Source organism: Moschus berezovskii, chromosome 14 (assembly GCF_049115385.1).
Source record: "Moschus berezovskii isolate FMDL1 chromosome 14, NW_MosBer_1.0, whole genome shotgun sequence".
Taxonomy (NCBI): Eukaryota; Metazoa; Chordata; class Mammalia; order Artiodactyla; family Moschidae; genus Moschus; species Moschus berezovskii.
The window spans coordinates 87,989,603-88,002,213 of record NC_142473.1 but is presented as its reverse complement, the minus strand read 5'-3'; the positions used below and the strand labels follow the sequence as shown (position 1 = coordinate 88,002,213).

The 12,611-nt window shown below is 42.0% G+C and overlaps 1 protein-coding gene across 2 annotated transcripts in view; it reads left to right on the top strand.

The window, feature by feature from the left end:
- Window positions 1–12,611, top strand: part of PATL1 (PAT1 homolog 1, processing body mRNA decay factor) — a 28,756-nt gene that overhangs the window by 6,125 nt on the left and 10,020 nt on the right. For both annotated transcript variants that reach the window (XM_055424196.2, XM_088843356.1), the window contains exons 3-13: window positions 2,217–2,434; window positions 2,735–2,815; window positions 3,626–3,820; window positions 4,754–4,855; window positions 5,305–5,394; window positions 5,623–5,843; window positions 7,426–7,515; window positions 9,659–9,839; window positions 10,310–10,433; window positions 11,253–11,350; window positions 12,049–12,108. In XM_055424196.2, coding sequence (XP_055280171.2) covers window positions 2,217–2,434; window positions 2,735–2,815; window positions 3,626–3,820; window positions 4,754–4,855; window positions 5,305–5,394; window positions 5,623–5,843; window positions 7,426–7,515; window positions 9,659–9,839; window positions 10,310–10,433; window positions 11,253–11,350; window positions 12,049–12,108 — 1,460 coding nt within the window. The remainder of the gene's footprint in view (window positions 1–2,216; window positions 2,435–2,734; window positions 2,816–3,625; window positions 3,821–4,753; window positions 4,856–5,304; window positions 5,395–5,622; window positions 5,844–7,425; window positions 7,516–9,658; window positions 9,840–10,309; window positions 10,434–11,252; window positions 11,351–12,048; window positions 12,109–12,611) is intronic.

The following is a 12,611-nucleotide window of genomic DNA, read 5'->3' as shown; positions in this document are numbered from 1 at the left end:
GCATAGATTTCTTTACTTACATGTTTGAAAAAGTCGCAATTCACAACAGAGCCTTTCTTACCCAATATGGCTACTAATCAGTATTTTAGAGTTAATTACTAAGGACACATAGATTGTCATCTTTGATGAGACATATAGTAAAGTTAGTAAATAGGAGTATGAGAAGTGAATGAAACCTCTTCTACATTAGAATTAATCCATTAATAAATCAGTTTCTTAAATTTGGGTAATAGATGTTTTTAAAACATCCCATAATTCGGAGTTATAGACTCTTTTTTTTTTTCCCTTTTTTGTCACTGTTGAGTCAATAAGATTGGAAAAAGCAGTTGGTCCTTCAGTACGTGCTTAGCTTACTCTTCTTTAGCAAAGATGACAGAGAATACTAATGTCACAGTTGATTTTTGATTATGCTATTCCTTGTTTTTTTTTAATAACCGATAATTTAGTACTGTAAATTTTCATCTAAACTAGATTTTTCCCTTACTGTACATAGTACATTCAGATCTACCACAATCCTCCAAGACTAGACAGTGGTTCTGATCATATCAGATTATAAATTTGGAAATCCCGCTTAACCTTGTTTTTATCAGTAGTTATGTGTTTCTACTTTTAAAAATTTAACATTCCTGAAGAATTGTGGGGAAGTTTCGCTAGGTTACATATTTGTATGTTTAAACTTTTTTTTTTTTTGGCAAACATGTATTTGTAAACAGGAAAACAGAGTAAAGATACTTTTAACAAGTTGCATATGGAAGTCTAAATCTTTTTTTGAAGTAGCTGCCATTTATTACACCCTTAGTATATAGCAGACACTTTGTTTTTCTTTGCATGTTGTTTCCAGTCCTTTCTTTAAAAGAGATATATAGAAAAATTAAATGGGGAGGATTGTCATTAAGGACAGTTTTTCAGAATTCTGTGTTGTGATGTTAGTTATAAAGAGAATTACCTATTATCTCTGTGTTGGATTTTGCAGAACATACAAAACTAAACTAATAAAAATATGTAACATATGCAAGAGAATACATGGGATTTTGGTGGGTTAGATGAGGCAAAGGTAAGAATTGAAATGAAAAGATTATTTAGAGAAAGCGTCAGTGAGGAGGGAAAGAAAGGTGTCTGAATTTGAATGCTAAAAGCAAAATAGTAGCGCTTTTATGATGGAGGTAGAAGGGAATGATGAGTGGAGCCTGGAATGATAGCGGTGAGGTCTAGTTCTGGAGAAGCTCTTAAAGGCTTCTGAAGATTTTCATCTGTGGAATAATGCTTTGTCAGCATAAACAATGATAAAATAACCTCGTGTCAGTGATACAGACCCTATAGTAGTGTACAGAAACGGAGACAGTTAAAGAAGAGGGCTGACCCTCACCTTTCCCCTGGCATGCTTGCAGTAGCCTCCTAACAGACCTCCACGCTTCCCCTAATCTGTTTTCAGCACAGCAGCCAGATCGATGCTTTCAGCAAGTCCAGCCACATCCTGACCTCTAGGGGCCCCATTTCAGAGCAGCTCTAAAGGACCTTCGAGAGCTCCCCCTGATCCACGCCAGCCTCAGTTTTCTTCTATCCTTCACCCATGTTCATTCCAGTCCAAACACAGTCCTTGCTGCTTCTGAAAATTGTCAGTCTCTCATCTTAAGTCCTCTATACTGACTGACCTTTGCCTGAGACACTCTTCCCCTAGATATCCACATGGCTAGCTTTTCAACTCTTGAATTTTGCTCAAATGTCACTTTCCTTGTCTGTTTCTTATGGCGATGTATGCCATGCACCTAGAACAGTGTTTGTCACATCATAGATGCTCAAAACACACTAATTGGATGAAATGAATGGATTTAAAAGCTTGTAAAGAAGATGACAGTTATCTCAGAGAAAGTTGTGTGCTGGCATGAGTTTCTGCCTAAAATGTCACAGAATCTCAAACCCACAGGTTGTAGTATATGTATATATCACCAATTTAGAAATCAGTTTCAGAATATAGTCTAGATGCCATTGCTGATGTATTAATCTGTTACTCTAAAAGTTTGAATTTTATTCCTGATAGGATGTTTGTTGTCAATAGTGAGAAGCCCCCTTAATTTAAACCATATTTCATGTGTCTAGGTGGAAATTTAACTTCCCACCTGTCTTCTGGAGTTGGAATTGTTTATTTGGTTAACAGAAGAATTTCATGAAACTCTTTATTCCAATATGAACTGTTTCTTTTTCTAATTTCCTCATAGATGATGATTGGCAGGAAGCACATGAGCGCCTGGCTGAACTGGAAGAGAAGCTACCCGCAGCAGTTAATGAACACACTGGCAATGGAGAAAGGGATGAGATGGACTTGTTGGGTGACCATGAGGAGAATCTGGCAGAGAGGCTCAGTAAGATGGTGATTGAAAATGAACTCGAAGACCCAGCTATCATGAGGGCAGTGCAGACCAGGCCAGTGTTGCAAGTGAGTGGCTGTGAGCTGGAGCAGACTAGTAATTGAAGCAGAGTACTGGGCTTCGCTATTGCTATTTCACTTCATTTACGTACTGAGAGAATTACACATGCCATAGAAATTTAATGATATTATTCCTTATGATAGCAATTCTAGAGATGAAGTTGGGGTATAAGGTATTTTCTAGAATGCTGTGGTTTCTTTATCCTCAACAGTTGCAGCTCTTTGGGAGCTTTGTTCACCACAAACTGGTAAGTTCCCCAGAAAGCCTGCACTATTCCACACTTTGTGTGTATTTTCCTTTCTTCCTAGCCCCAACCAGGAAGTCTCAATTCCAGCATCTGGGATGGATCTGAAGTTCTGAGGCGAATCCGAGGACCACTTCTTGCTCAGGTATTAAATGTTTTCTCATTATATAAAATTCCTAGCATCCACAACCTGGGTCCTGTTGCCGTTGCCTTACTTGAGCGATGTATAGATGTATGTTCTCTGTTGGCCTCATGTTGGTCACATCGTCCAGCAGCCATAGCTGAACCTCAGAATCTATGGTAATGCTCACTTGATTGTGCTTTCCTTTGAAATGGTTGAAAGGGAGCCGTTGGAACATGAAAATTTTGGCAGCTTATGATCTCAATTTCAGTTAAAGTCATTTTAGCGGCTTCCCAGGTGACGCTAGTGATAAAGAATCTGCCTGCAGTGCAGGAGTTGGAAGAGACACGGGTTCTATCCTTGGGCCGGGAAGATCCCCTGGAGTAGGAAATGGCAACTCACTCCAATATTCTTGCCTGGAGTACATGGACAGAGGAACCTGGTGGGCTACAGTCCATAGGGCCGCAGAGAGTCGGACACGACCAAGCGACTGAACACAGACACACACACAGAGTCATTTTTAGGCACAGCGGTCAGGACAGAACAGATTGATGTTTGCCAGTGGTTGAGGGTGATGGGAGAGGTTGACTGCAAAGGGACAATACTGAGAAAGTTTGGGGAGTGATAAAACTTCTGTGTCTTGATTTTGGTGGTAGGTCCATGACTGCATTTATCAGAATTTAGTTCTATATGTCATAGAGGGTAAATTTTACTGGATGTGAAATAAAACTAAATAAAAATTTAAAAAATAATTTCTCAAGGTATTAGGCATCTGTAAAGGTGATTAAGAGATTTCAAGCTAGCTAATTTTTTTAACGCTACTTCCTCAATTAGGAAATGCCTACAGTGTCTGTGTTAGAATATGCCTTGCCTCAGAGGCCCCCCCAGGGCCCAGAAGATGATCGGGACCTTTCTGAGCGTGCATTACCAAGGCGGTCCACCTCGCCTGTCATTGGGAGTCCTCCTGTTAGAGCTGTCCCCATAGGCACCCCACCTAAGCAGATGGCTGTGCCCAGCTTCAACCAGCAGGTACCTCTCATCAACAGGCACTCAGCCCAGGATACTGGGAATCTGGGCAAAACTCTTTGGGAGATGTGCTACTGGGAGGAGGGTGGGAGTGTGGGGTAGGCATTAGATTAGAAAGAGAAATAGCCGACTAGAGGAGAAGTTAGCCCAAATAAGAGACACATTCCCCAATGCCCTTTGCTGGTGCTGCTCCTGTTGCTGCTGCCTTTTAATTGGGGGAGAAAAAGGGTAGTTAACCACAGTTAGTGTAAATATCCTTTTTAAAGTGTTTTGCTGGCTGCCCAAAACCTTGGCAGAGAGGTAACTGAAAGCTGGGGGGAGTGGGAACACACAGCATTGTCCACATCCCTTTTTACCTTTAAGATATCCCTGCTTTCCCTAGAGCCTGTGCAGTCCTGTTCCATAGACTTCCCTCCACCTGAAACCAGCAGCTGGAAAGGAAGGCCAATGTGGAAGGTATGGGGGGAGGGTGGTGTTGGTATGGCCTAGTTAGGCTCAACATCCTCTGAAATGGTGGAGTCACAGTGGACACGAAAGAGCTGAGCATGGCGGCCATATCACAGGGGCTTCAGAATAGGACTTAGTTAATCCTCCAGCTTTCTTATCATTCCATCTCCCTCACTGCTACCAAAACATATCCTCTTGGAGAGAATTTGCAAGTCAGAATATCTGCTGGTACCTCCCTCAGATAGCATGGAAGGGTGGGGATAACTGGAGAATTAGCTAAATCTTCCTCAGTTAAAAAGTGACACGTTGCTTGGTGTTTGTGAGAGGAAGTGACCGAAGGTTCTACACGTGGACCAAAGCCATGGCAGTTTGCTCAGAAGTAGGGCTTCGCATTGAGTTCTGTGTCTCTGCCGGTGCTCGAGGGGAGGGAGCAGGTGGAGGAGAAACTGGCTTCACTGAGTGTAGTTGTATGTATGTTTGTCCTCGTAGATTCTGTGTCCAAAGCCTGTCCATGTTCGGCCCCCAATGCCACCACGGTATCCTGCTCCCTATGGTGAGAGGATGTCTCCAAACCAGCTCTGCGGTGTCCCGGTATGTCAGTCTGCAACCTCGTGAGGACGTGCAGGGTGTATTTTCTGATCAGTGCCTGGTGCAGCGATACCTCCTAAAGGATGCGTGTTTCTCATAATCTCCATACTTGAATTTCTGGATCTTAGAGTGCCCAGGTCAGGAGACATGGTTCATCGTGTTCAGCTATTTCTTACCTCATTTCGTATCTTTCAAGATCTAAACTTGATGTGATCTGGTTTCATGCTATTACAGTCCTTCATTCTACTGCTTGCTTTTTCACATTACATAATCCTAGTGCTTCGTAACTTCTAGTATTACTCTCTCTCACATTCCTTCAGTGGACAGTTCGGCTCTACCCTTTGAGAATTTTCCTGTCCACGTCTATTTTGCATTTCTGTTGAGTTCCCCTGTTATTTCCCTGTTTTTATGGTATGACTCTAATGCTTTCGTTTCCTTTTTTTTTTTTTAAGAACTCCTCCCTGCTGGGCCACCCTTTCCCCCCAAGCGTCCCTCCTGTCCTCAGCCCCCTCCAGAGAGCACAGCTTCTTGGAGGAGCACAGGTAAGCGTAGGATTAGCTCAGCCCTTAAAGAGCTCATCTAACTTTCCTAAGGTTCACTAGCTCACATCCCCCTATTTTTTTTTTGCTACTAATCAGTTCTACTGCCTCTTCTTTCTTCCCCCCATTACTTTCTCACGCAAAGTTACCGATGGAAGCAGTATTCACTGTTCTGTGGATGAAGGTAAGGGGACCTGCCAGTCAACTAAATTCAAGATCTTGTTCTTGCAGCTACAGCCTGGACGGATGTCTCCCAGCCAGTTTGCACGGGTCCCCGGATTTGTGGGCAGCCCGCTTGCCGCCATGAATCCCAAGCTGTTGCAAGGACGAGTCGGGCAGATGCTCCCCCCAGCACCAGGCTTCCGTGCCTTCTTCAGCGCCCCACCCCCTGCTACACCGCCACCTCCGCAGCAGCACCCCCCTGGCCCAGGACCCCACTTGCAAAACCTAAGGTATGCAGAGAAAGTGCCATTGTCTGTCCCTTGTCCGCTGAGTCTCTTGATTGTTGTTTAGTGATAGAAGGTAGCAGTCTCCTTGCTATTTTCAAATGATGTATTTTGAGATGTTATTTGATCCTCAAGTTGCCAAACACAGAAATGTTTGATGGTCTCCAAGGTTTTATATGAATCACATTTCCCTTGAGTCACGTGCTTCCTGGGCTTCCCAGGTGGCTCAGTGATAAAGAACTGTCTGCAAGTGCTGGAGAGGTGGGTTTCATCTCTGGGTCGGGCAGATCCCCTGGAGAAGGAAATGGCGACCCCTTCCAGGATTCTTGCCTGGGAAATCCCATGGACAGAGGAGCCTGATGGGCTACAGTCTTTGGGGTCACACAGAGTCGGACACAACTTAGCAACTAAACAACAGGATGCTTCCTACTTACATTTGCACGTTAATAATCACCTTTTCCATTTCTTCTAAAGTTTCTTATGTCTCATGTATCCATTTGACACACACACACATGCACCAAGTGCTTCTCACCTAACAAGAATTATCTTACACTGAGGAACAGAGAGGGAAGTCCCTGACGATCCCATGGCTAGGACTCAGTGCTCTCAGTGCCATGGCCCAGGTTCAGTCAGGTGAACTGAGATCCAGCAAGCTACATCATGCAGCCAAAAAAAAAAGACGAACAGAGATACAGATGCTGAGTTTTCAGCTAATCTCAGTGCTTAGCTACTTGCTTGCTTCCACTGGGATTTTACGATAGAGGTTTAAGTCCCTGCTTCAGTGAAATTGTGTTTTATCATATATCACATTGTCTCAGGGTTCTCCTGAGACACAGAACCAATAGGATATAGATAAATAAACAAGAGATTTACTTTTAAGGCATTGGCTTACATGATTGTGGGACTAGAAGTCCAAAACACGCAGGGCAGGCCAACAGGCCAGACATTCTGTTGGAAGCTGTGGTTGCAACCTGAGGTCTGAATTTGTAGGGCAGGTGAGCAGGCTGGAAACTCAGTCAGGCCTTCCCATGTTCCAGTCTTGAGGCAAAATTCCTTCTCTGGGAAACTGATTTTCCTTTTAGGGCCTTCAACTGATAGGCAAGGCCCACCCACATTATCTAGGGCCATCTCTCTATTTCTTAAAGTTAGCTAATTGTAAGTGTTAATAGCATCTACAAAATACCATCACAGCAATGTCTAGATGAGTGCCCAAACAACTGGGTATCCTAAGATAAGTCGACATATTAAATTAACCATCACGTGTATATTTTCAGTGTCATTTCCAAATGTGAATTTGAGTACATTAAATTTAGTTAGAGACTTCTCTTTAACAGTTAGGAGCAAAGAGAATTAAACCAGCTTACTGCTGGTTCACTCAGATTTTATGATTGTCTTCTAAGGAGTTGAGAATTGTCTTTTGTGGAAGACATGAAAATACAGCTATGCCTTCCTTCTGAAAGACCATCTTAGAGTAGACACCAGCATTCTCCTGGGTGAACCTGTGTGAAGTTATCCAGTGTTGACCACATTCTTTAAAGCTTCAGGTCATCGAAAAGACAGAACTGAACATCTTTCCCTTTTTCCTTAGATCACAGGCCCCAATGTTTAGACCAGACACAACGCATCTTCATCCACAGCACCGTCGACTATTGCATCAGAGACAGCAACAGAGTAGAAAGTAAGTACTTAACCTCCTCTCTTGTGGTTTCTTAATTTAGGTTTCATTTTTGACCGATTTAGCTTACTTTTTAAGAAAGTTTAATCAATGTTGAGCTTATTTCAACTGGCTAAGTCAGATCATATGTGCTATTTTATGTAATGCACAAGCTTTGAATGACTAGAGCTTATCAACTTATTTCCAAGTTAATATAATTCTGAAATGCAGTTTAGATCTGGGGTGGGGGTTGGTCAACATATTATACTCACTCCTTACCAAGTTCTTCCCATACTTTTAACTGCATTTTGTTTACCGTCTCGGCTCAGAGGTAATCTTGAAGTATAGTCTCTAGCATTACATTTGGGTCTTACGTAAAGCCAAAAGTCACTTTATTTTTGCCTCTGTTTAATCCTCATTCAAATATATATTTATATATGTGGCCCCAGCTGTGTACCAGCTACTGTGGTCAGTTTGGAGGATTGAAAGAAGAACAAGACATAACAAGCCCTTGCTTTCATGGAGCTTATATTTTATCATCATTCTTATACATAAAATAAGAGCATTAAACATAACTTTGAAGTTTTTTCAGCCTTCCCTTTTATGGTTCTTTGTGTATAATTTCCTTTTTCTTTCAAAAAAAATTCTGGAATATTTTTTGCAGAGGTAAAAAACTAGTATGGGCCTTTAAGACACAAAAAATACAAACCATATGGAAAAGATTAATAATACATTGACTGTTAAAATACAAAGCTTCTCAGGCCTGCAGTTGACATTATGGTATTGTGCATTTCAAAATTTAAAAGGGTAGATCTCATGTTAAGTATCTACCCCCCCACCCCCAAAAAAGGGAAGAAGAACAAAGGGACCCAAGGAGTGGGGTGTATATGTCTAGTGCCTTTTTTATACTGATGGCATGACAAGTGTTTGCATTTTTCCAGACTTACCAATTTGTATACATTAAATTGTACATTTCTTTGTATAGCAGTTATCACTGAATAAAGGTGTTTACAAATATTTTTGTTGAAATTGTAAAAATATATTAAACTTCTGTATAACAAAGGCATCAAACACAAGCGTGCAATTTTTCAATAGAGGAAACCTACATGACTCATAAAAATGAAAAGATTTTCAGGCTCACTTGTAATGAGAAGAGTGCAGATTGAAATTAGATAACCATTTTATATCTTCAGACGGCAAAACATCAAGTGTCTCAACACTGTCGTTGTTAGCAGGAATGGAATATATATAGCCTTTGAAGAGAGAATTTGGCAATAAACAATAAGGTTGATAATGTGGATACATTGAATCCTAGCAGTTTTACTTTTCAGAATATACCTGGGGGTATGTTATCAATGTGGACAAGTATGAAACACAGTATTGAATAAGAATCAAGGAGCAGATTATGCGTAATACCACTTATGTAAAATGGAATACTACTGTATGATATTTAAAGGTAGATGTACAAATAATACAAGTATAAAAATATTTCACGAAGGATATGTATCAAAGTCAGGATAGTGGTTCCTACAGGAAGGAAGGGGGAGCTGGAAACTGATCGCGAGGGCTATAGGTGGGCCTACAACTGTAAACATAGCACTGTATTACTTTAATATTACTTTTTAAAAATCTGAAGCAAATTTGACCAAATAATTTTTTCATTAAGTTCAAATGGTGAATAAATGGATTTTTGAATAATGTTTGTTGGAGTTTTCTATATGTTTAAAGTATATCATAAATTTCAACAAGTTTTTTAAAAGTATGTAGATTTGGAGTCAAGTTGGCCTGTGGTCAGACATCTCACTGCTGCCAGGTGTACTGGTTTGGGCAAGTTACCTGATCTCTTCTGAACTCAGTTTGTTGTCTTAAGTGGGGAAAATAAACCTATGAACCTCATAGGGTTATTGTGGGCTTATACACAAGTCTGTAGGTGAAGGTGCTTAGCTTATGGTAAGGCACCCAGATCTTAGTTTAGTCCTCTGATTAGGTATTGCATAGCTCTTTCCTCTCAAATTTTGTTAAGATTCTATTCTTTTTCACTCCTCTTTTAATAAAAGCAAAGGGGAATTTTTTTTTTTCTTCAGTTGGCCTGGTTTACTCCAGTATTGTTATAAAGCGTAATTCATGTATCCATTCGGAGTGCATATGGCCTGTATTTCTTTTCCAGTCAGCATCGGAATCTCAACGGTGCAGGAGACAGAGGGAGTCACCGGAGCAGTCATCAGGATCATATCCGAAAGGATCCGTATGCCAACCTCATGCTACAGCGAGAAAAAGACTGGGTCTCTAAGATCCAGATGATGCAACTGCAAAGCACTGATCCCTACCTGGATGATTTTTATTACCAGGTATGTACTGTGTGCCAGTTTGAAAGACAAGTTTGGTCGCTTACCCTGGTGAAGGTACTCATTTAAATATTGGTAGAATTTTATTCTGAGGTAGTCTTCAAGTGGGTAAGAATTTGGTCCCGTTTTTTAAGCTGAAGAATCTCTCACAACATTCACTGAAAGGTTTGCATATATGCCTTTTATTTCTAAACTGTAGAGACTCTCAAACCAATATTTTCAAATCTTTTTGGCATCAGTAATCTGGTTCTTAAAATTAAGAATTTTGGCAGTCTAGTGATGTTTCCATTGATGCTAATTGTGAAGGCTGGGATTTTTTGGTAAAGTAAATTCTTCACAATCCAACAAAAGTTAAAAACCAGTACGTATATAGAGTACGAGTAGTATTTCTGCCACTGGTATAAATCGTTTCATGGTAAAGAGCAGCCATATTCTGTGCTTGCTGCAACTGAAATCATCTTCTCACATGGCAGAATTACTTTGAAAAACTGGAGAAACTGTCAGCTGCTGAAGAAGTGCAAGGTGACGGCCCAAAAAAGGAGCGTACCAAGCTCATCACGCCTCAGGTGGCCAAGCTGGAGCACGCCTACAAGCCAGGTGAGGGCCCCGTCCCCATACCACGACGGGGAGATGCGCTGTGCTGCTGGCGGGACAGCGCAGCAGCAGCTGTGTGGATGGTGGCAGGCAGCTGTGCAGGACGATGTACACGGCACCACTGTCCTTGACAGGTGCAGAGGCCCGTGTGTCCAAGCGCAGAGTGGATAGCTGGACAGATGACCTGTTAAGTCCATTTCTGCTTGAGAGTCCATTACTTTTTAAAATGCAATTTCTAGTATCCATAAAATAGGTAGAGGGGAAGATACTTCAGACTTTTTATTATGACAACCAAAAAAAAAATGGGAAAAGATAGGTTTTGATAAGAGACTGCCTTCGATAATACATAGATTTTTGTAGTAAATTTTTAGGTCCTGAGTAAAGACTGGAGAACATAGGACCTCCCTGGCAGTCTAGTGGTTACGACTGTGCTTCCACTGCAGGGGGCTTGAGTTCCATCCCTGGTCAGGGGAGCCAAAGTCCCCACATGCAACACAACGGGGCTTCCCTGGAGGCTCAGCAGCAGAGAACCCGCCTACCGGTGCAAGGGACAGAGGAGACGCGGGTTCGCTCCCTGGGTCAGAAAGGTCCCCTGGAGAAGGAAACGTCAACCTGCTTCGGTATTCTTGCCTGGGAAATTGCACAGAGGAGTCTGGCAGGCTGCAGTCCATGGGGCCACAAAGAGTCGGACACGACTCAGCGACTAAACAACAACAGGCCATGCAGTGGGGCCAGAAAAGAGAGACTGTGATGATTTTCTTTGAATGCCGTCTGCCTGTGTTGCTGGGTTTTTACTTGTTGGCAATTTTTTTGTACTTGCAGTGCAGTTTGAGGGCTCTTTGGGAAAGCTCACTGTCTCTAGTGTGAATAATCCCCGAAAAATGATTGATGCTGTTGTGACGTCTCGGAGTGAGGATGATGTAAGTAGCCACAGAATTGTGTGTTTAAGGAAGTCTGGGTCAGCACTGCTTTGACGGTCCCTGGGTTGGAATCCTAAGGCAGCCAGGTAGGACCTGGGGTGACAGGAGCCTTTGAACTGGGTAACCCTGGCTACAAACAGCATTAGCTGTTTATTCCAGTTTTTAAAACTGTCATTTTCTATGTGTTTAAGATTTTCCTGCAAGCCACTCCAGTACTATTGCCTAGAAAATCCCATGGATGGAGGAGCCTGGTAGGCTGCAGTCCGTGGAGTCGCTAAGGGTCGGACACGACTGAGCAACTTCACTTTCACTTTCACACATTGGAGAAGGAAATGGCAACCCACTCCAGTGTTCTTGCCTGAAGAATCCCAGGGACGGGGGAGCCGGGTGGGCTTCTGTCTCTGGGGTCACACAGAGTCGGACACGAGTGAAGTGACTTAGCAGCAGCAGCAAGATTTTCCTATGATATCTTCATTTTCCATTGCATTCTCCAATACCTTTTGCTTATCCATGAATTTAGTTAATAGTTTATGTGTGGGTTTATTCAGTCAACTCTGTGACCTTTGTCCACTTTACTTTTGTTTGATTATTAATCCTCACAGTACTGTCACAAATAGAATTACCTATAGAATTTACCAGCAGTAAATTATTCTTAACATGGTTAAAGAGTTCATATTGAAAAGTCTGTCTTTTTTTAGGAGACAAAAGAAAAACAGGTTCGGGACAAAAGACGAAAAACCCTTTTCATAATTGAGAAAGTAAGTTTTAGAATTGTTAAAGTGGCTGTAGTTTCAGTTAAGCAAACTGTGAAATGTGTGTATGCAGCACGTGGGAAAGTGAACAGTCGGTTAGTGTGCTGTGATTTTAATTAATGTACATGTTTGTGTAGAGTGCCTGTTGTGTACAGGGCATGCTGGAAAGGAATTTGGTTTACCTCACCTATGGCCTCATGGAGAAAGCACTGCAGTTACAATGAGAAGTCCTGGGGTTTTGTCCAAGCTTGTTCAGTTAACAGCTGAGTGTTTTAGGGCAGGGCATCTTTCTAAGAAAATGAAAAATTACACTCTTCTGCCTGTGAATTGATTGTTCAGTCAGTTCACGTCTATTTATTGACCATTCCCTGGGTGCTGGGCACTGTCCTGGGTTCTAAGGAAAATCAGTAGCAGGCAGTTAGTGTTGAACCGTAAAACACCATGTTGGGGGGCGTGGAGTATAGGAGTTAAGAGCACAGACTCTGAGAACAGGCTCCAAATCATGTCTC